The sequence below is a fragment of the Gavialis gangeticus genome, unplaced genomic scaffold (assembly GCF_001723915.1).
Source record: "Gavialis gangeticus isolate Ggan-Ray unplaced genomic scaffold, GavGan_comp1, whole genome shotgun sequence".
In the NCBI taxonomy this organism is placed as follows: Eukaryota; Metazoa; Chordata; order Crocodylia; family Gavialidae; genus Gavialis; species Gavialis gangeticus.
Window position 1 is genome coordinate 53,886,339 of NW_017729030.1, and position 19,141 is coordinate 53,905,479.

At 50.0% G+C, this 19,141-nt stretch overlaps 1 protein-coding gene across 7 annotated transcripts in view; it reads left to right on the top strand.

The window, feature by feature from the left end:
* The first annotated feature begins 710 nt into the window (after window positions 1-710).
* INTS10 (integrator complex subunit 10) overlaps window positions 711-19,141 on the top strand; it is an 84,461-nt gene continuing 66,030 nt past the window's right edge. For 3 of the 7 annotated variants that reach the window (XM_019522228.1, XM_019522229.1, XM_019522230.1), the window contains exons 1-3: window positions 712-899; window positions 16,526-16,593; window positions 16,920-17,023. In XM_019522228.1, coding sequence (XP_019377773.1) covers window positions 735-899; window positions 16,526-16,593; window positions 16,920-17,023 — 337 coding nt within the window. In that variant the 5' untranslated portion in view covers window positions 712-734. Of the gene's footprint in view, window positions 900-16,525; window positions 16,594-16,919; window positions 17,024-19,141 lie in introns of all 7 variants that reach the window. The other 4 variants (XM_019522231.1, XM_019522232.1, XM_019522233.1 and 1 more) reach the window with 2 other exon arrangements.

Genomic DNA, 19,141 nt, shown 5'->3' on the forward strand with positions numbered 1-19,141 from the left:
CCTGTCTCTCACCCATTGACTCCTCAGTCTATATTTTCACTGACTACCTGTCTTGTACGCAGACCAGCCCAGCCTCTGGCTTCTTTACTTTTCATTCCATCCAGGAAAAGCACACACCAACTGCAGAAACTTCCTTAGCCTGACAAAGGGTTTTTGAACCCGAAAGCTTAATAATAATTATTTTCCAACTTTTTAAGTTGGTCTAATAAAAGATATCGGATTCACCCAAAGAACCTTGTCTGCCTATGTCCTTACACCAGCATTGCTACAACCTACACCCCTGTATCATCGAAGTTAAAGCATTTCTTTATTTCGGAGGAAGTGCTGACCTTAAACCCAAAAGTCAGGTAAGGCTCCCTGGGAGGGACTGGGGTTTTGCATCTCCTGCATGAACGAGCGGCCCCACGCACGACCCTACATTTTGAATGCTTTTACTACTCCTGACCACACATGGCACCAGGGCTGAAATCCCTCCATCCCCTCGCCTCGCCCCGCCCCCCCGGCCAGTGCCCAGCCTCGCGGGCCCAGCGCGGTGGGAGGGAAAGAAATACTGTCACCATGGCGACGAGGGCGGGGCAGGCAGGCCGGAAGCCCCCCTGCTGCCACCAGTTCAAATGGCGGACGCGGCTCCTGATTGCAGCGACAGCGGCAACGTCACCACGCAGCCCGCAAGGCCCCACCCCCTCTCTCTCCGCTAGTCATTGGAGCTGAGTAGGGACTGCAGCCCTCCGCGCATGCGCGCTGGGTCTCCATGCGGGAACCGGCGGAAGATGTCGGCACAGGGTGACTGCGAGTTCCTGGTGAAGCGCGCCCGCGACCTGGTGCAGGGCGACCTGTGGGCGGCCAAGGCCTGGCTCATCACGGCGCGGAGCCTCTACCCGACCGACTTCAACATCCAGGTCGGAGCTGCCGCCACAGCCCCGGCCCCGGCCCCTCGCATCTTTTCCCGCCCTGCTTCGCGGCTACCGCTAGCCCCGCCCTTTCCCCGCGGGGAGGCATGGGAGTGATGCAGGGGCAGGTGCCGGGTGCAGAGGCGGGGCGGAGGCAGGTGCCGGGTGCAAAGCAGGGTGCTGAACCTGGGGGGAATGAGAGGATGCAGGGGAGGTGCTGTGTGCAGAGGTGGAAGGCTTCTTGGGTCAAATGGCAGTTTGCCCACTTTGAGGTTGTCAGGGCTGCCAGCGCCGCTTTACTAGGAGCTTAGACTGGTGGGTCTGTCTAGGAGGCTTGGGATAGGGATGCTCCAGCCTCAGGTAGGGCTCATGCTCAGCATGACCCACCCAGATACCCTCAGTGAGGGCGAGGGCACCTGGTGGACCAGCCTGTACTCTATGCTCATCCCATGAGCTGCTGGGGACCTCAGCTGACAGCTTCTCCATGGAGCCATCACCAGGGGCATGTGTCTGCCACATTTCATGGGCACCTGTGACAACTGCCCTTTCCCTCTCCAGAGGGAGACCCTGGCACACACTAGCCTCAAGTGCACCAGGCTGCAGCCTCATCACTGCCTCCAAGAGCCTCCTGCTGAGGTTCTGGCTGCCCCCTTGCTCCCTGCACCGCTGTGTTTATGCACTCCGCATCAGGGGCCAGACCAAGTCCCAGGACCTTCTCTTGCCTCTAGCCAAGCTGCCCATCCGTTTGTCCAGAAAGGAAGCTCTAGACCAGAGGATCCCCAGTGGCCATGGGGCCATCTTTCTGTCCCTCATTTGTTCACATCTCTGGCAGAGTTTCACTGGGCATTTTGTCCTCTGCTTCCTTCGTCTTGTGGGAGCTAGGCGAGGTGCTCTGCTTCATATCTCCCCTTGGGATACTTGTTATTAACCTTTGACTTTCCCTTCCCATCCCTGTTATCTCACTGGCTTTCCCTGGTATTTAGTTGTTATGCATTCAGTCAGTTGCCTCCCTAATTAAAGGAGGCTCATGATTTTCTTAGTGGGTTTAGGCCTATCTGTTATGTTAGTGCATAACAGATAGGCCTGCGTCAGGCAGGAGTGGGGCTGGACTAGATGATGTCTGGAGGTCCCCTCCAGTCTTGCTTTGTTATTTCTGTGACTTCAGCCTAGTCACACAGTTATAGTTGAACATGTCAGTTTCTGATCAGAGGAGAGGTACCTGGCCAGGTTAGGTAGGTGGTAGCCAAGATACAAGTATGCCTTAAACTAACTGAATTGGAGATGCATCAGCTTGTGGGAGCCACCACTCCCTTCATCTCTGAGCCAGTCAGTCCAAGGGTGTCAGACTCACCTTGTGCCCCAGACTGAACTGGGGGCTCCTTGCAGGTGGGATCCAGCCTAGGATACAATGTGGCTCTGGTTGGGGTCATGTAGCAGCAGCTCCCGGACAGGGCAATGAAAGGGCCAGCAGTAGTGCTGTAGTGGTTGCAGTGGGCAGAGTGGCCAGAGGGTGAATGGGGCTGTCTTTGCCTCATTCAGCTTTCCTGCTGCTGGTTGCAACAGCCACTGGGGCCCAAGGTCCCTGGATTTAGCAGGCCCTTGCTCCTGGCTACACTCCCCAACTAGCAGTTCCCTGCTGGCAGTTTCATAGACATTAGGGCTGGAAGGGACCTCGCAAGATCACTGGGTCCAGCATCTTTCCCAAGGGGCAGGAAGTCAGCTGGCATCAGATCAGCCCAGCAAGATAAGCATCCAAGCTTTTTTTTTTTTTTTTTTTAAAGGTATCCATAGTAGCTGCTTGCATCACATCTGTGGGGGAGTCTATTCCTGACTCTGGAGGCTTGGGCAGTAAAGAAGTTTTTCCTTATGTCCAGTCTAAAACAGTCTTCCAGCAGTTTGTGACTGTTAGATCTTGTCTTCCCTTGAGGTGCCCTGGTGAACAGATAGACATTTTCCCAGTTCCTGATATACACCCCGATATACTTAAAGGCTGCTACCAAGTCACCCTTGAGCCTTTGCTTCTCCAGGCTGCAGAGTCCCGTGCCTTTCAGCCTCTCCTCATAAGGCTGTTCTCTTGACCTCTAATCATGCACACGGCTCTCCCCTGGACTCTCTCAAGCTTCTCCACATCCTTTCTGAAATGTGGAGCCCAGAATTGGATGCAGTACTCCAACTATGGCCTCACCAAGGTTGAGTAAAGTGGGAGGATGACTACTTGGGTCTTGCTTGAGATGCACTGGTAGATGCAAGCCAGAGTTTTATTTGCTTTGCCGGCTGCAGCATCACATTGGTGGCTCACGTTCATCTTGTGGTCAGTCATAACTCCCAAGTCTCTTTCGGTCATGGTGCTAGTGAGTGTAGCACTGCTGAGCCTATAAGTATGATGTGGGTGTTTTCTCCCAAGGTGGAGCACCTTGCATTTCTCCATGTTGAATTGGAAGTTAGTTCAGACTAATGCTCTGAGTTAGTCTATAAGGTGCACCTTTACCCTGCCTATGCCTTAATTCATGATGTGAGAGTCTTGTCCTCTAAGAAGCCCTGATGAGCAAGTGCCCTTATACCCTGCCTTTGGGATGGCCAGTATCCTTTTTATTTTCATAGCTTCATAGAAGGCACAGCCATGGTAAGTTACACATTGGACAGCTCATAATCAGCAGGAGGTTTTCTTGTTTTTTTTCTTGCGCTAGGCAAAAACTCTAAAACCACATTTCTTTAAGCAAGAAGCTTACTTCGCTGAGCCTTCTGCATCAGTAAAAATCTGATTCATTTAGCACTCTCTGCTTTCCAGAAAAGCTAGGTTTTGTCTTGTGCTTTGTGCATCCCTTTGCACTTCACTGGGGATGCTCAGGGCTTCAGAGCAACATTTGTCTGTTTTGAGTTTACTGAAAAGTAAACCATGCAGAACCAGTCCATTGGCACAGAATCCTGAGTCCCACCTGTATAATCTTTTCAAGCAAAAGACAAAGGTTGTTATCCCCTTTAGAGGAAAACCATGTCCCAGTTCCTATAGAGAAGATGTAAGAGGATCTATAAATGAGGTGGTTTAAGAATTTCCATGACAACTGCTTGTTTGAATTGTTTACTATGTAGCTGAGCTTTCACTCCTTGAGGCTGAGGTTTTCCAAATTTTGTTTCTCTCTCGAGGCAGTCTTTTTCTACCCCCCGCCCCCAGGGTGAGCAAGCATCTAATGTACCCCCCCTCCCTCTAATGTTAGTCCCTCGCTCGGGAGATCTGAATTTCCCTACCGGCTTTGTCATCTTTTTTGGATTCACAATCCTAAATGTGTACTAATAAAAGTCAATCTGGGCCTGGGGAAGCAAGTCATCCCCTAGTGGCTCCCTGGCCCCCTCCTTGCTTGCTCCTTCTGGCCTCTCAGGGTCCCACCCTGTTGTCTTAGGTCTTTCTCTGAGCTGAGGCCCTCCTGGCCTTGGCCCACTTTACTGTAATCTAGCTGGGACCCTCTGCCTGAGCTCCACTGTCCCAGGACCTTTTGGTTCCTGGGCCGCATGGCTCTGGTCTTTTCTGTCTGACACCACAGTCCTTCTGCCAACAGCAGTGCTCCCCTCCTTCAAAAGGGCTGAAATCTGGGGTGCCCTTGGCACCTTTCTCAGTGGCTGCCTCCACCCTTACAGGCACAGCCCAGTCCTGCAGTATTTAAACAAAAGTGACAAAATCTGGGCATCTGCTCTCAAACAAAAGGTTTCCTAACCCTGGGTCAACACTACACCATGCAACGAGCCACAACAGAAGTCCCCCAAATACTTATCTTTTGCTGCCTGGTGGTGCAGAGGCTTCCTTGCAGCTTCCCTGCAACTTGGAGTCCTTTGTCCTTGGCCACTTGGGCTCCTTTCTTCCCTGGCATCTTGCAGCTTGCAGGGCCAGACTGCCCATTTTGTCAGGCCTTAGGCTTATATGTCTCTCTGGATCACCTGATCTAATACTTCTGCCCAGGGCCTGTCAGTCACTGACTGGTGCTGGCTGCATTTGAGGCAAATGGCCATTTTATTTATTTATGACTGCCACCATCAGTCAGTTTGTCCAGGAGGCTGGAGCTGACCAACTGAACTGTGGCTCCCTCTGACCTTCAGTGATTGGGAAGGGACCCCATTACAACCCCTCCCTCCCTTTTCCCAGGCTTATAGTCCAGTTGTTCCTGCTGGCTCACTTCCTCAGTCTTCCAGGAAAAGAAGTCTGCATTGCTCTGCTGTTTTCCTTGCCAGTGCTCTATGTGAAAGTTTAAGAGTTGCAGGCTTAAACACCAATAGGTTGATTGGGAGTTGTCCCCCTTCATCCGGTGGAGCCATTTTAAAGGTGTGTGGTCCGTTGCTACTGTGACTTTCTTCTCCAAAAGGTAATAACAGAAACTCCTCACCACCCACTTTATGGCTAAGCATTCTTTTTCAGTGATGACATATGATCATTTGGGGTGGGGGGAGTGGGGTGTAATTTGTGGCTGATATAAGCTACTGCCTGGATATTCTTCCCTGTTTTCTTTTTTGATAGTACTTCCCCTGCAGCCATGTTGAATGTGTCAGCTTGCACCAGAAATAGTCTTTCAAAGTCTGGTGCATGTACCTCTGCTTGTAAGCATAGGGCATCATTTGCCTCCTGGCAACTCTTTGGTAGCTTCAGGAGTCCATTAGACTTTGTTTGAGGCTGCTGCCTTAGCTCAGGTAGGGGTGTTGTGAGATCAGAAAACATAGGCCCCAGCCAACAATAATAGTTAGCTAGGCATGGGAAGGCTTGCACCTACCTTTTCATACATGGCATAGGGTAGTCCTCCTCCAGTGCTTGCTTTCTGTCAGCCAAGGGCTTCATTTCCCTGCTTCCCACCAGGAATTCAAGGTATTACATTTCCTCCTTGCATAGGGCACACTTTTTAATGAAAGTGGACTTAATAAAGAATCCATTCTTCTAACATTGCCCTGAGAGCTCTCAGGTGTTTGTCCCACCTCCATAAGAAAAGTATTACACCATCAATGTGAACAATGTGAATCTTAGTAGGGTGCTAACATGTGATCCATAAGCTTCTGCGAGATAGCCACAGCTCTGTGCAACCCCAAAGGTATTTGGGTGAATTCATATAAGCCCCATGAAGTGGTGAATGCCATTTTCTCTTGGGACTAGCATTCAAGAGGAATTTGCCAGTACCCTTCTGTGAGGTCTAAAGTAGAGATGAACTGAGCTCTCCCAATCCTTTCAGTTGGGTCCTTTAATTCGTGGCATGGAATAAGCGTCACATTTGCTATTTCATTTACTTCCCAAAAATCCACACACGGGCATCTCATTCCATCCTTTTTTGGAACCATTGTAATGTGGCTTCACCACTTACTCTGCATCTTGAATGATACACCTGGCTGATATCTGACACACCTCCTCTTTTACCTGTTCCTGCAGATGCTGAGGAACACACATCCAGCCCTCTCTCATGATTCCTTTAAGGATTGCTGTTTGGTGCTTGACTAGCCTGATTAATTCTGGTTCTTTGGTAAAGATCTCAAGGAATTCTTACACTATCAATTCCATCTGGGTTCATTAAGCATCTGACAGTGACCTCCCAAGGCTACCAGGTCTCCACTCCTTTGTTCTCCCTCCTGGGGTCCCAATTCTGGCTAGTCTGGGTAGGGTGCTACAAACATAACTTCCCTCTCCCTCCATGTCTTCAGCATGTTGATGTGGTACATTTGGTGGGTTTTTCTTCTGCCTGGCTGCCACACTTCATAGTCTGTGGGTCCTGTTCTCCTAGTGACCTCAGGTGGTTCCTGCCATTGGGCACAGGGCCATTGGTTTAGATGTCTCATCTGGGAGAAGGACTAGTACGTAGTCTTCCAAGAACTGCCTTTCCCATGCCTGGAAGTTGTATGATGTGGCTTGCAGATTCTTTCTTGCGGCTGCCCTGGCCAATTTGACCTATTCCTTAAGCTGCAGCACATGCTTGACCAGGTTCTTTGCTGACTCTTCCTGTACCCCCCAAGCCCTCCTTAATCAGATCTAAAACCTCCCACAGCTGGTGCCCATGTAGTAGTTCAAAGGGGAAAAATCTAGTTGACTCTTGGGACACCTTCCAAAAGACAAACATCAGTGACACCAGCAGTGTATCCTAATATCTGGGATCCTTACCTATGATCTTTCTAAGTATTCCTTTCAGCATCCAATTTGAATCTTTCAACTAATCTGTCCATTTGTGGGTGGTATACTGATGTCTGCAGTCTTTCAATACTTAGTTCTCGCATGCTCTTTCAGACACTTGAGATGTAAACTTGATCAATTTGCTGCCTTGATCAGTCAGTATCTCCTTTGGCAATCCCACCTGTGCACATATTTTCAGTAACTCAGCTGCAATCTTTGGTGTGCTAATTGCCCTAAGGCAGGGGTGGGCAAATGTGGCCCATGGGCCAGATGGAGCCCGCCAGGCCATTCTATTCAGCCCTTGGGGCCCCTAAAAAATGTAGAAAATTAATATTCATCTGCCCCTGGCTGCCTGTCATGGGGCCCTCGATGGCTTGCCAGAACTCAGTAAGTGGCCCTCCGCTCAAAATAATTGTCCATCCCTACCCTAAGGGGGACTACCTCTGAATGCCTTGTGGCATAGCAGTACACCTACACCAAGATATACTATCTGGCTGTGCTCTTTGTAAACAGTCCTACAGTATATATAGCCACCCTTTCAAATGGTTCCTTCATTAGTGGCATTGGCAACAGTGGGGCTTTCTGAGATCCCTCTAGGTCTGTCCACTGGCATTCTGGCCAAGGCCTGTAAAAAATCTAGCACCTCCTGGTGAATCCCAGGCCAGAAAAACTGGAGGAGAAGGCGTTCTCATGTCTTGTCACTCCCTAATTGTGCCTTGCCCCCCGCCCCCTGGGGAAGTTTGCATGCTACCTTCAGGAGAGCTGTTTGGGTATTAATAACTGGGCAGCATTGGATATTAATAACTGGGCAATCTCCTCTTCCTGCATGGGCCTGTGATTCACCCAATACAATAACCCGTTCCTTGCCTCCAATTGTGGGTGTGTTTGTGCAAGGTCCAGTTGTAATATTTCTTCGTCATTCTGGGTTGTGTTCACTTCCTCACAGATTTGTTGGAATCTGTCTTCTCTGGTCTGCTTGACTCTAATATGACTGTGTTTTGATCTCCTCAGTGTCTATATCCATGCTTTCAGCAGGTTCCCTGGCTTGCTGTTTCCTTGGGGGTTTTGCTTCCACCAGGCCTTCTGTGCCTCCCTTCTGTTTCATGAACTAGTGACTGAGACAGTGGTTAATCCCAGCCTAGCAGTACAGGGTAAGGCAGCTTATGGGCAGTGCTTACTGGCATGGATCTTCCCTACTGTTGTCATTTGCATTTGCATATAGACCTGGTCATAGCTCCCTGGCTTTCCATGCAGGCACACCAGTGTGTGCTGGTCTGTCACACATCCCAGGGTCCCCTTCAGCAGACTATCTTGCTAAGGTTTGCTTGCACCCTGAGTCTAGGAGGGCAGGGTTATATTCCTCCCCAACCCATACTTCTGGGTCCCGCAGAGTGGGCTTCATCACAGACCTCACCTCCCGCTTGCTCTCAGCGGGGAATGGCCCCATAGCCATGCACCATTTCTTTTACTTCCATGGATTCAATTTTACTTTCTAAATCCTCTGATGGATTTGTGGAGCTGACCTTTTCCTGCCCACCCCAGGGGCAGCACTTGGCAAAGTGCCCTTCCCAGCCACACTGGAAACGCACCTAGCCATTGTTGTCCACCATGGGAAGCTTCTTCCACACAGCATCTTTCCACTCCAGCCAAGGCCTTTCCCTTGCCAGTCTACCTTGGCTCTCATGTTTTTGATGCAATTCTTTCTCTGCCACCACAAAATCTTCAGCCAATCTTACTGCTTCCTCCAGGGTCTGGGGATAGTGTCTCTTCACCTAGTCCCTGACCCTCCATTCCAGATTAGACACAAACTACTCCAGGACTGTCTGTCCCAGTAACTCTTCAGGTGACCTCTCTGTGTAATGGAGCTATTTGGTAGCTCATCCTGGAGTAGCTGGCCCAGTCTGTGAGTGCTAAGGGTGCCCACCCCTTTCATTTCCCAAAGCCACTGCCTGTGGGTCTTCTCAGAAACCTCTGTGCTTTTTAGCATGGCCTCCTTTACCTTGTCATAGTCTGTGGCATCTGACCTAGGTAGAACTCGATATACAACATGGACTTCCTCTACTAGCAATATACCCAACTGTGGGACCCATGCTTGTTTCTCCCAGTGGGCGGCTGTGACAGTCCTCTCCAATTCGTCTGTGAATGCTTCGGGGTCATCTTCCTTGGTCTGTTGCTCCAAGACATGCTGTGGCCCTGCCTCTGAGACTTCCTGTATTGTAGGTGAGCATTTTTGTTATTGCTTTCTGGTTTTCTATGACCATCATCTGTAGGGTTTTGGCCTGTTGAAACTGCAAGTGCATCAGGCCTTCTATCTTTGTTCTCCACTTCTGAGCCTCTCATTAGCCATAGCTTGCTGCTGAGCCAACAGCCATATCAGCTGCTCTATCTCCATTCTCTATCCTAATGAGCCTGGCAACTCGCACTTGGCCCAAAGGTCCTTCATAATTGGCAAGGTGGGCAACTCGCCAGCAGTGCTGCCCAGTCAATGCATCAGTGCAGCATGCCCAGTGCTAAGATGGCAAAATCAATCCCTAGTGGCCACTTGGACTCCATCTTGCTTGCCCCCTCTGGCTTCTCAATAGGGGTGCAGTGATAGAGATTTTTTGGGCCCATACCAATAGCTGATTTTTAAGGAGGCATATTGGTTGATACCGATCCAATTTTTTGATACACAGCCCAGCAGCTTGAAGAGCAGTGTCTGTCTGGTAAGTCTGTTGTGGGGGAAGGGGCATCAGGAGGGTGTGCAGATGCCTGTGGTGAGGGAGGGACTGGGCCTGGGTCAGGGTCAGGTGCTGGCTAGCTGGGGCAGGGTGTGGGATGGAGCTGTGGCTCATGCGGGAGGAGAGCAGCAGCTTCAGCCACTGTGTGCACCCCAGGAGGGAATGGGAGGTGTGTGCCTTTGGATCTGTGTGTGGGGTAAGGGCAGGCTGCTGCTGTAGGCTGGAACCAGGGATGTGCTGAGCTATTCCTGGTGGGGGGGGCCTTGGCCCGCTTTACTCTAGCTGGGTGTTTCTGCTCAAGGTTCAGGATCCTGGGCTCCTTTTGGTCCTCATCTTGCCTCTCACGGGCACTGGGCTCTTTGGCTGTAGTCTTTCTATCTGACACCACAGTCCTTTTGCCTATAGCAGCACTCCCCCCTTTCAAAGGGTCTAGGGTAGGGGTGGATCCGGCCTGCCAGGCAGTCTTATCCAGGCCGCAGGTGCCCATCAAATAATTGTAACCCACACAGCCTGTGCGCCTCACTCCCACCCTCGTGGGCAGAAGGATCTGGCCCAGCCAGGCCAGCAGCAGCTTCTGAGCGAGGCTGCTTGGCTTCCCCACTGCTGCAGCTCCCGGGGGAGCTGCTTGGCTTCCCCAGTGTCTCGTTTGCTCTGGGAAGCAGGTAGGGAAGCAGTGGAGGTTGAGGGGGAAAGGGAGTGTGGGGCTGGAGCTGGCGGCAGTGTGGACCCCATGCCTGGGAGGTGGTGGGAGCACAGAGCTCAGCGGGGCAGGCTGTAGGCATGGGGGAGGGCCCTCCACACACATACCCTATGGTGCACAGCCCCTGCCAGCAGCAGGAGTTGGCATGTGCTTGGGGCCTGTGCAGATGCTGCCACATGGCTCTGGCCAGCACTGCACATGGTGGCAGGGAGCGCAGCCAGGCTGGCCTGTCTCTATTGCATGGAGCTCCGCACAGGCACATGCATCTCCTTCTCCTGGCACTCGTGCACTGCCAGAGGAACCTCATGTGATGGAGCCAGCTGCTATTCCCGCCTCCTGCTGTGCAGATCCCAGGACTCCGCCAAAAGTAGAGGGGAACCCAGCCACCTGCTTCCTGTTAGAGCCCCAGGACCTGCACAGTAGGGGGTGGGAAAGGCATCCGGCTCCATCACATGGGGCTTCCCTGGTGGTATGCGAGTGCTGGGAGCTGCACATGCGCTGTGGGGAGTCCCATGCGATAGAGGCAGGCCAGTCTGGCTGCACTCCTTGCCAGTACATGCAGCACTGGCCAGAGCTGTGTGCTGTCGGGCAGCAGCATCTGCATGGGCCCCAAGCACCCACTGCCTCCTGCTGCTGCTACTGCTGGCAGGGTCTGTACACCATGGGGAGGTCTCCCCACCCTCCCTCGCACCCCACAAATGCCACACACCCACACCCTGTGCTAACAGCCCCCTCACATATACACCCCCCACATACCCTATTGCCTCCCCCACTCCTCCTACACACAATATATAAGAGTAAGACTTGATTTTTAAACTATTATGCTATCACCTCTATCTACAATACGCAAGTACAAATCATGATAAAAATATTTTTTGTGATAGAATATGTTATAGTAGGTGTTTGACATTTAGAATATGATTTTTTTTTTTTTTCTGATTCCAAGATAGCAATCCTCTCTTGCCAAAAGGAGTACTTTGGGGGAGGGGGTGGCCACAAGGAGGCAAGGGGAGGGACTTCCAACGGCAAAGGTCAGGTCTTGGGGCAGGACTTCTGGTCCTAAAATGGTGACCAAGGGAGCGGAGCTATCCTTGTGGCCCTTCACAGCTCATCAAAACTGGTTTAGCGGCCTTCCAGCTGAAATTGCCTACCCTGGTCTAGGACCTGGGGTGCCTTTGACATCCTTCTTGATGGCTGCTTCTCCTACACCCACAATCTGGTCCAGTAGTGTTTAAACACAAATGACAAAATACGAGAATCTGCTCTCAAACAAAAAGTTCCCCAACTGTGGGTCAACACCACATCATGCAATGAGCTACAACAGAAGGTCTCCAAATACCTTTCTGCTCCTTGGTGGTGCAGGGGCTTCCTTGCAGCTTCCCTGGAACTTGGAGTCCTTTGTCCTTGGCCACTCAGGCCCCTTTCCTCCCCAGAGCCCTGTTTTTTGCAGCCTGTAGGGTCAGACTGCCCACCTTGTGTCAGGCCCTGGGCTTACATGCCTTTCTCTGGGTCACCTAACCCACTACTTCTGCCCCAGGCCTGTCAATCACTGGCAACACCTGCAGGGAGCAGCCATTTTATTAAAGGGCCCTCTGCCATCAGTTTTCCTGGAGGCTGGAGCCAGCCAGCTGATTCCTATCTCCCCTCTCCTTCAGTGATGGGGTACGGGCCTCATTACAGATAGTTCGTCCATTCTTGAAATAGGAAGGAAAGTTTTGTCAGTTCAGTAAGCTTTGCTAATATTCTGGTGCAGCTATGGTGACTTGGGTGTTCTGAGGTGCAGAATTATGAAAATCCTTCTTTGATTTGTTGAAGTGATAAAGGTTTGTCCCAGAAATCAGCTAACAGTAAAAGCGAGATGTCTGTATTCCCCAAGCAATTGTGTGCAATTGTCAGTGAGCATTCTTCAGTGTTCTTATTTGTAAAGGTTCACTGGGACCATGCCAGAATGTAGGTGGGGGAGCTTGCACCAAAAGCTGCTTGCCCAATGGAATTTCAAATGTGCTTAAATCTGCTTAACTTTACCCTTCTCCCAGCAAAACACTTTCTGAGTCTTAACTCTGCTATTCTCCCCTCCTCAGAGCATTATCCCAGTTCATTCTGCACATTGACAAGTGGATCGGGGTGGAAGCAATGGGGAAGCACCAGGATCTGGTATCAGCAGGGTTCTGGAGGAGGGGGTAATGACAAGCGGACTGGGATCCTCTTACAGAAGTGACTGCTTTGTAGCATAGATGTATCCAAGTTAGCTTGAGTACTAGCAGCAGCTGCGATGCAGCAGCACAGAACTCGGCATGGGTCAATTTCCCCAGATTTTTTGGAAAACGCCATCAAACCGTACATTGAGAACAGGCCATGATCCTGCAAATACTTAAGCATGTGTGCACCATCAGTAGACCTAGTCATGCTGAAAACAAAGCTTGATCACATGTGTTTGCAGGACTTGGGATTAAAGTTGCAGAAGGAAGAATGGTGAAGTCAGGAAATGGCAAAGTTAATGTCCAGGGGAGCCTCCACTCTCTTGAGGGCACATATTATAATAAGGGTTCTCAAACTTTTCCATAGCATGAGTCATGCATGAATCAGGAACTTGTTAGAGACTACCTCTACTCCTGTTCACAAGTGTGCAGACCAACCATCTTTCTCATTCATCAACAACTAATGTTCCCATAAGACTTATAGCTGTTGTTTCTATGGAAACATAATCTTGGAAAAGTAATTACTACATCCAGTACTGTCTGGCAACTGGCAGCTATACTCTGCAGTTCCCTAGGAAGTGCTCCATAGGCCTCATTGTGGGAATGGCTGCAGTCTGCATGATTGCATCCTAACTTTGCAATGGGTTTCATTAATGCTGAAGCTGAAAAAAATACCATGAATGGGTTGGAGGACACCACTGAACAAGGCAGTGGAAGTACCATCCATGCTTGTATTTTATAGTCTAGATTTTTTTTTTCAGGTGCAAAAGGGTAAATTTGAAGTGAATTCCTTGGTGTGAACTGTGAACTTACACTAAATATACCAAGGTATGAGAACAAAATTGTTCTCTAGTTTCTGGAACACATGTAGTTCACTGCGCACCTGAAAAGAGGTGTGGAGTCTGGGTCAGCGTGAACTCCTTTAACAAAGAGTGTAAACACTTATTCAGCTATAATCACTATTCAATTGCTATAATAAAATAAATTCTAAGTACCTATAAATTATGGTATTTGATTTTGGGGGTTTTTATCATGGAAAATCAGAGCTCCCCCTGCTGTCTTAGCTCACTGGAATGCAGGTCCAGGCCCCTTGCTCTCAAGCAACAGCCTCCCCAGACCTGCTGGTGCCCCTCGCCCCCCACCCGCAGCCCTCTGCCCATCCCCCAGCCCAGCTGGAGCGGGCCATCAGCTGCCACAGGTATGAAACAAGTGACCCAGGTCTACAGTGCGGGCAGCAGCATGATGTTGTTCCCTTTGCTCTGGGACAAGCAGGAGGCAAGTTGCCAGAACAGTGCAGGGCTTGCAGTAGCAGCAAGAAGCTTCCCCTCCTGGCCCTGCTCTGTCCTACCACTCTGGGTCCCACCTGCTGGGCTGCAGAGGCAGAGGTAGAGGGCAGCAGGGTGGGCGGGGAGCCCAAGCCTACAGCAGGCAACCTGCCCCCGCTCTGTGCACAGATTTGGGGGGCATGAGTCCCTCCTGCTCCCCTGGGAGTGCGCACAGTGGAGGAAAACTATCCCCCCCCACAAACCACTTGTGGCCCAGTCAGTGGCAACACAGAGGGGGTGCATGGGGGTGTACGTGCATCCCCTGAGTGTGCTGGTGGACCCCTGACAGCCAGCATTCCTGGGCAGGAGGGGCAAGTGAAAACGCTGATGCCCCCCCAAGAGTGCTGGCCAGGGAGTGGGGGCACCAGGAGAAGTGGTCCTCCTGTGGCTGATTGCGCTCACCCGGAAGTGTCAGCAATGTGCTCAGAAGTGCCAGCGGCGCACCACTGCCGCTTGCAGGTTGCAGGATCAGCTGGGGGGGGCCCCACCCCCTGATTGCTGACTGGCCACTGGGGGGTAGGTCTTCCCCTCCCTCCCCTCCCCCATCCAACTCAGGAGGCACCAGTCACCCATGGGCCCTTTCCTGCTTTCTGCTGGGGCCCTGCAGCCGCACACTGCAACCCTGGGCCCCAAGCCCTACGCACCACCCAGCTGGCCAGCAGCCCTGGCCCCAGCCCTTCTGCCCTCCCTATGGGGGCCTCAATCCCCACCCCCACCAAACTTACCTGCGGGAGCTGCTCTCCAGGCTGCCTGGCAGCTATGTGCCCATACGTGCACATGGTACCCCCTGCCTAACCACCCTCTTCCCACTCCCCCTTGTCCCTTGCAGGCTGCAACTCTGCCAACCTGCAGAGAGCTCTCTGAAAAAGAGCAAAATCTGCATGTTTCTCTTTTAAAATGAAAAGCCCATGTTTTTCTTAGGTAAAAGGGAGAATCTGCAGTTTTTCCCTATTTTCTGTGGGGAAAAAGGAAACCTGGATCTCTGGTCATAATCCCCAGGTTGTCAGCAGGAACTATACTGAAAATAAAAGGCACCTTCTCTGGGAAAATGTCATCCTTTTCTAAACTTTCTAACAATGAAAACCAAGAAGTTTTTAAGAACATAATTTACTGTTGGCATATCGCAAAGCAAAGACGATGAGACTATACTATTTAATTCCTGTACTATATAACTGGCTTAGTCGCTTTTATTCTTTTCTTCTCGCGGAGTAGCACAGTCCTGCTGCATTTGGGTTTCCAGCGCTGGAAATGATTATCTGTTTTGAAAATAACGCTTCTTTCATTAACATTATCAGTTCTTTCCATTGGTCTTGGGCTTGGTAAAAGCTTGTTTGTCACAAAAAATAGTTCTGAACCCTGTTTGGCTAGGCAACTCCCTGAGTAAGCTCTGCTTGGGTAATTGATGGAATTTAGTGTGTTACTTTGCTTAAATTAAAAAAAAAAAAAGTTATAGCCCTGTGTGACGGGGTATCAATATCGGAGCCTTCCTGGGAGTGGCTCCGCCCTCCTGTAATGGGCCAACCGCCTGCTTACTTGCCTGCCACGCCTTGATCTTACTTGATTAGAAGATGGTTGTAACCAGCGGGAGGCTGCCCATTTTTCTGTTCCCCGGTGACAGGGGGCGCTACCTGTGGCTCCTTTTCCTCCCCTACACCGCAGCCCAAGCCTCACAGATGGAGTTAACGTGGTCTGACCTGGGCCTTGTTATGTTCTGGCCCTCCTCTTTTCTCCTGGGGCTCCTCACTGCCCCCTCTCTCACTCTGGGGCACCTCGCTCCCCTCTCCTGGGGCTCCTCGCTGCCCCCTTCTCTCTCAGGGCTCCTCGCTGCCCCCCTTCTCTCTCTGGGGTTTGGGCCACTGCACCCCGCAAATGCTGCGTCCTCTCAGGCACCAGGAACCCCCACGCTACTGGGGAGTCCCTATGAGGCCTCCTCCAACCCCTAACAGCCTCACCCGGTCCTCCGGTCAAAACAGTAAACATAAAACTAGACCGTCCAGTCAAACAAAAATCTACTCCCTACTAGAGAGCGGGGGAAGAAGGGCTCCACCAACCTCAGCAGTGACCAAGGGATGCTCTCATGGCCAGAGTCCTCCCCTCTGTCTGTCTGAGCTGAGTCCCTACTCCCACGGCTGCTAGAGAGGGACTGCCTTCCTGGCCTCCTACCTGGGCTTAAGAAGGAATAAGCCCTGCCCCTTCCTGGTCAGCTGGTTTTACCAGTTGTCCCGGCAACCAGCACCTGTGCAGCCCTGGTGACTGGCAGCTGAGCCTCCCCCTTTCTGCCATGAGGGGTCTCCCCAGGGCAGTCTCCGCTCTCAGGCGCAGGGCACCTGAGTGCACTGCGACACCCTGGTAGTAATACTTAAACTGGGGGTGGTAAATTAATAGTTTTATGTAGCTGTGGACATTTTGAAATCATTTGCTAGTTTTCCCATTGAGCTGCTTTTTTTACTTTTTTACTATGGGTATAGTATAACAAGTTAGTAGTAGTATTCAAGTTTGGAAGAACCAAGCAGGGACATGAGAATATGTAGTTCAGCTAATTTCCCTTTTTGTGTATTGCAGTATGAGATGTACACTATTGAAAGGAATGCTGAACGGACAGCATCAGCAGGCAGACTGTTGTATGACATGTAAGTAACAGTGAGGTTTTTTTTATTTAATTCTCTTCTGAAAGCTTATTTGAAATGTAGCTAGTCAGAGAGCTCTAGAAACACAGCATCATACTTTTATCATAAACCATTCTTATAAGAATGTCCAAAGATTCAGTGCTGTTATGACCCAATCAGTCATTTGTCTGGATACAAATTGGACCTTACTGTCTTTCAAAAAACAAAAGCTATCCTGAAAAGTGAAACACTTTTTTGCATTTCTCTACACTGATGCTTTCATAGCTATGCTTCTGTTTTAAAATAGATTGGGAATAGTTCTAACTTTTTTGTCTGACACTTTATCCCAGGTTTGTGAATTTCCCAGACCAACCAGTGGTGTGGAGGGAGATTAGTGTTATTACATCGGCCTTACGGAATGACTCGCAGGATAAGCAGACCCAGTTTTTAAGAGGTGAGAGCCGCTAATTGACTGGAGGGACTGTAGTAGGAATCTGCAACCAAACCCCAGGTTATCAATCCAGTTCAGCAGCTACAAGTTCCAGTGTGGTGAGCTCCCTGTGTTTATTGGGACTCATAGCCAGTTCAGCCTCAAAAGAGGCACAAGGGATGAAGTGAGCTAATAGCTGACATTCAGTAAGGAGCAAGCTACTTGCTCTGCTTCTCTATTAGCAGCTAGCCCTTGCTAATGAATTAATGTTGGCTAGCAGAGCATTTGACAAACCACAGGTAGTGTAACTTGCACTTGAGTCTGGCAAACTGGCTGAGGACAATGCATGATATTAGGTAGTGGAGTCTGTGGTGTAGGTAGAGAAGAAGAGTTTGTATAAAGTCTGTGAACACAGTGTAGTTCCAAACATTCATAAATCTCTCCCAGAACATGTACCAGGAGTATGTAGAGTTCTACTATTGAGCCAAACTCCAATAAATAAATAGAATGGCTGCAGTATGTTGACACTGACCTGGGACTTCACTTGAGATAGAATCTATCAGGATTTTATAAAGGATGTTATAGGAGATGGTGGCCTGATAAACACATTCTTTATCAAAATGCGTAGTTAATGATTACAAATCCAAATGGAGATTCCTGAAAATGCAATCACATATCTTAAAGTAACAAATATTAACCTCAATATTGATTGATTATAACCTCAATATTCCTGTGCACCATAATAACATAATTTTAAAATTTAAATTGGCTTTATTTAATTGCCTGACAACTGCATTGTTCTAGATATAAGGCAGCCCCATATTCCAGGTTCAGTTTTTGGAAAAACAGCTTTTTCCCTGAACACAAGTTTTGTGTGTTTAATACAGATAAAGCCCCTGCACTGCTCTTATAAATTCCACAGAACAATCACAAAACAAAGGAAAGGACCGAAAGGGTTAAATTCACTGAAAATAATCAAATAAAAACTGAAGTGAAAAAATTCTGGCTCTGTATTTTTACTGCATAAACAGAGATACTGCAAGGACAAAAGCCAAGCCTGTAAGGCTAGGGACAGACATCCAAAAAGTCCAAGCCTGAATTGGTTCAGTCTCTGCAGGTTAGTCTAACCTGTAGAGATTGAACCGATTTGCAAGTGGATAGACATTCACTTTTCATTCTGGAAATGTAGACACATGCCTACAATGGCTCAGACCAGAAGTGGGAGTGGAGGGAGGTGGGGAATTAACTCCCTCCCTGCCCCTTAGCCTTAATGGGGTCATGCTGGGACAGCTGCGGTGTCTGCCAGTGGGACAGGGAAGGGAAGGGGGAATAAACCTCCTCCATGGTTGAGTTCCCTGGGACACCCTGACGGAGGCTACTGCCCCACCTCCTCCCCTTCCCCTTGCTGCTCCAGTGGCAGAGGAGGGGGGCATGGCTAGACACTGTCCTGCCATGGCCCCATTAAGGCTAAGGGGGTAAGGAGGGGTTTAATTTCTTCCTCTGGTCCTTCTGGCCCCAGGGACCACATCTGGGGTCTGGCAGCCCTGGCTGCCTGCTCGCCCACAGACAGGCAGACCCTGGCTGCGGCAGGTTGTGGGGAAAGGAGTGGAAGGAAGAATTAACCTCCTCCCTGACCACTTTTCCTTAACGGGACCATGCCCCCATCCCTGCTCAGGCTAGAGAGTAGAGGGGCAGGGCCAGCCCTGCCTTCTGGAGAAGAGAACACAGCCCTCCTGGGAAGCTGGGGAACTCTGATTTAACTTAAAACCAGGAAGGAGTCTGGGACAGAAATTTGACCCAAATCAATTAGGTCTGATACTACATTCCACCAAATGTATTGTAAACCAGTTTTGGCCATTTTGAAACTGGTTTATGTGCACTGAGCTTCTGTTTTGTTATGGATTTAAACCAGTTTCTGATCACTTAAATCGGCTTATGTGTAACTTCTGTCCCTAGCCCAAAGGAGCAATTATAGGTCAACCCTGTCTATAAGTCAGATGTCATGTTTCTATGGCTTGCTTTGGAGAAAGAGAATGTAGGCTTGTAATCAGAATAATCAAGTTAATTGATGTATGCTTGTTCTCCCAAATGTCAAAATAAGTTCTTTTTTCAGTACCTGATACTTGTGGCAAGAACAGCGTA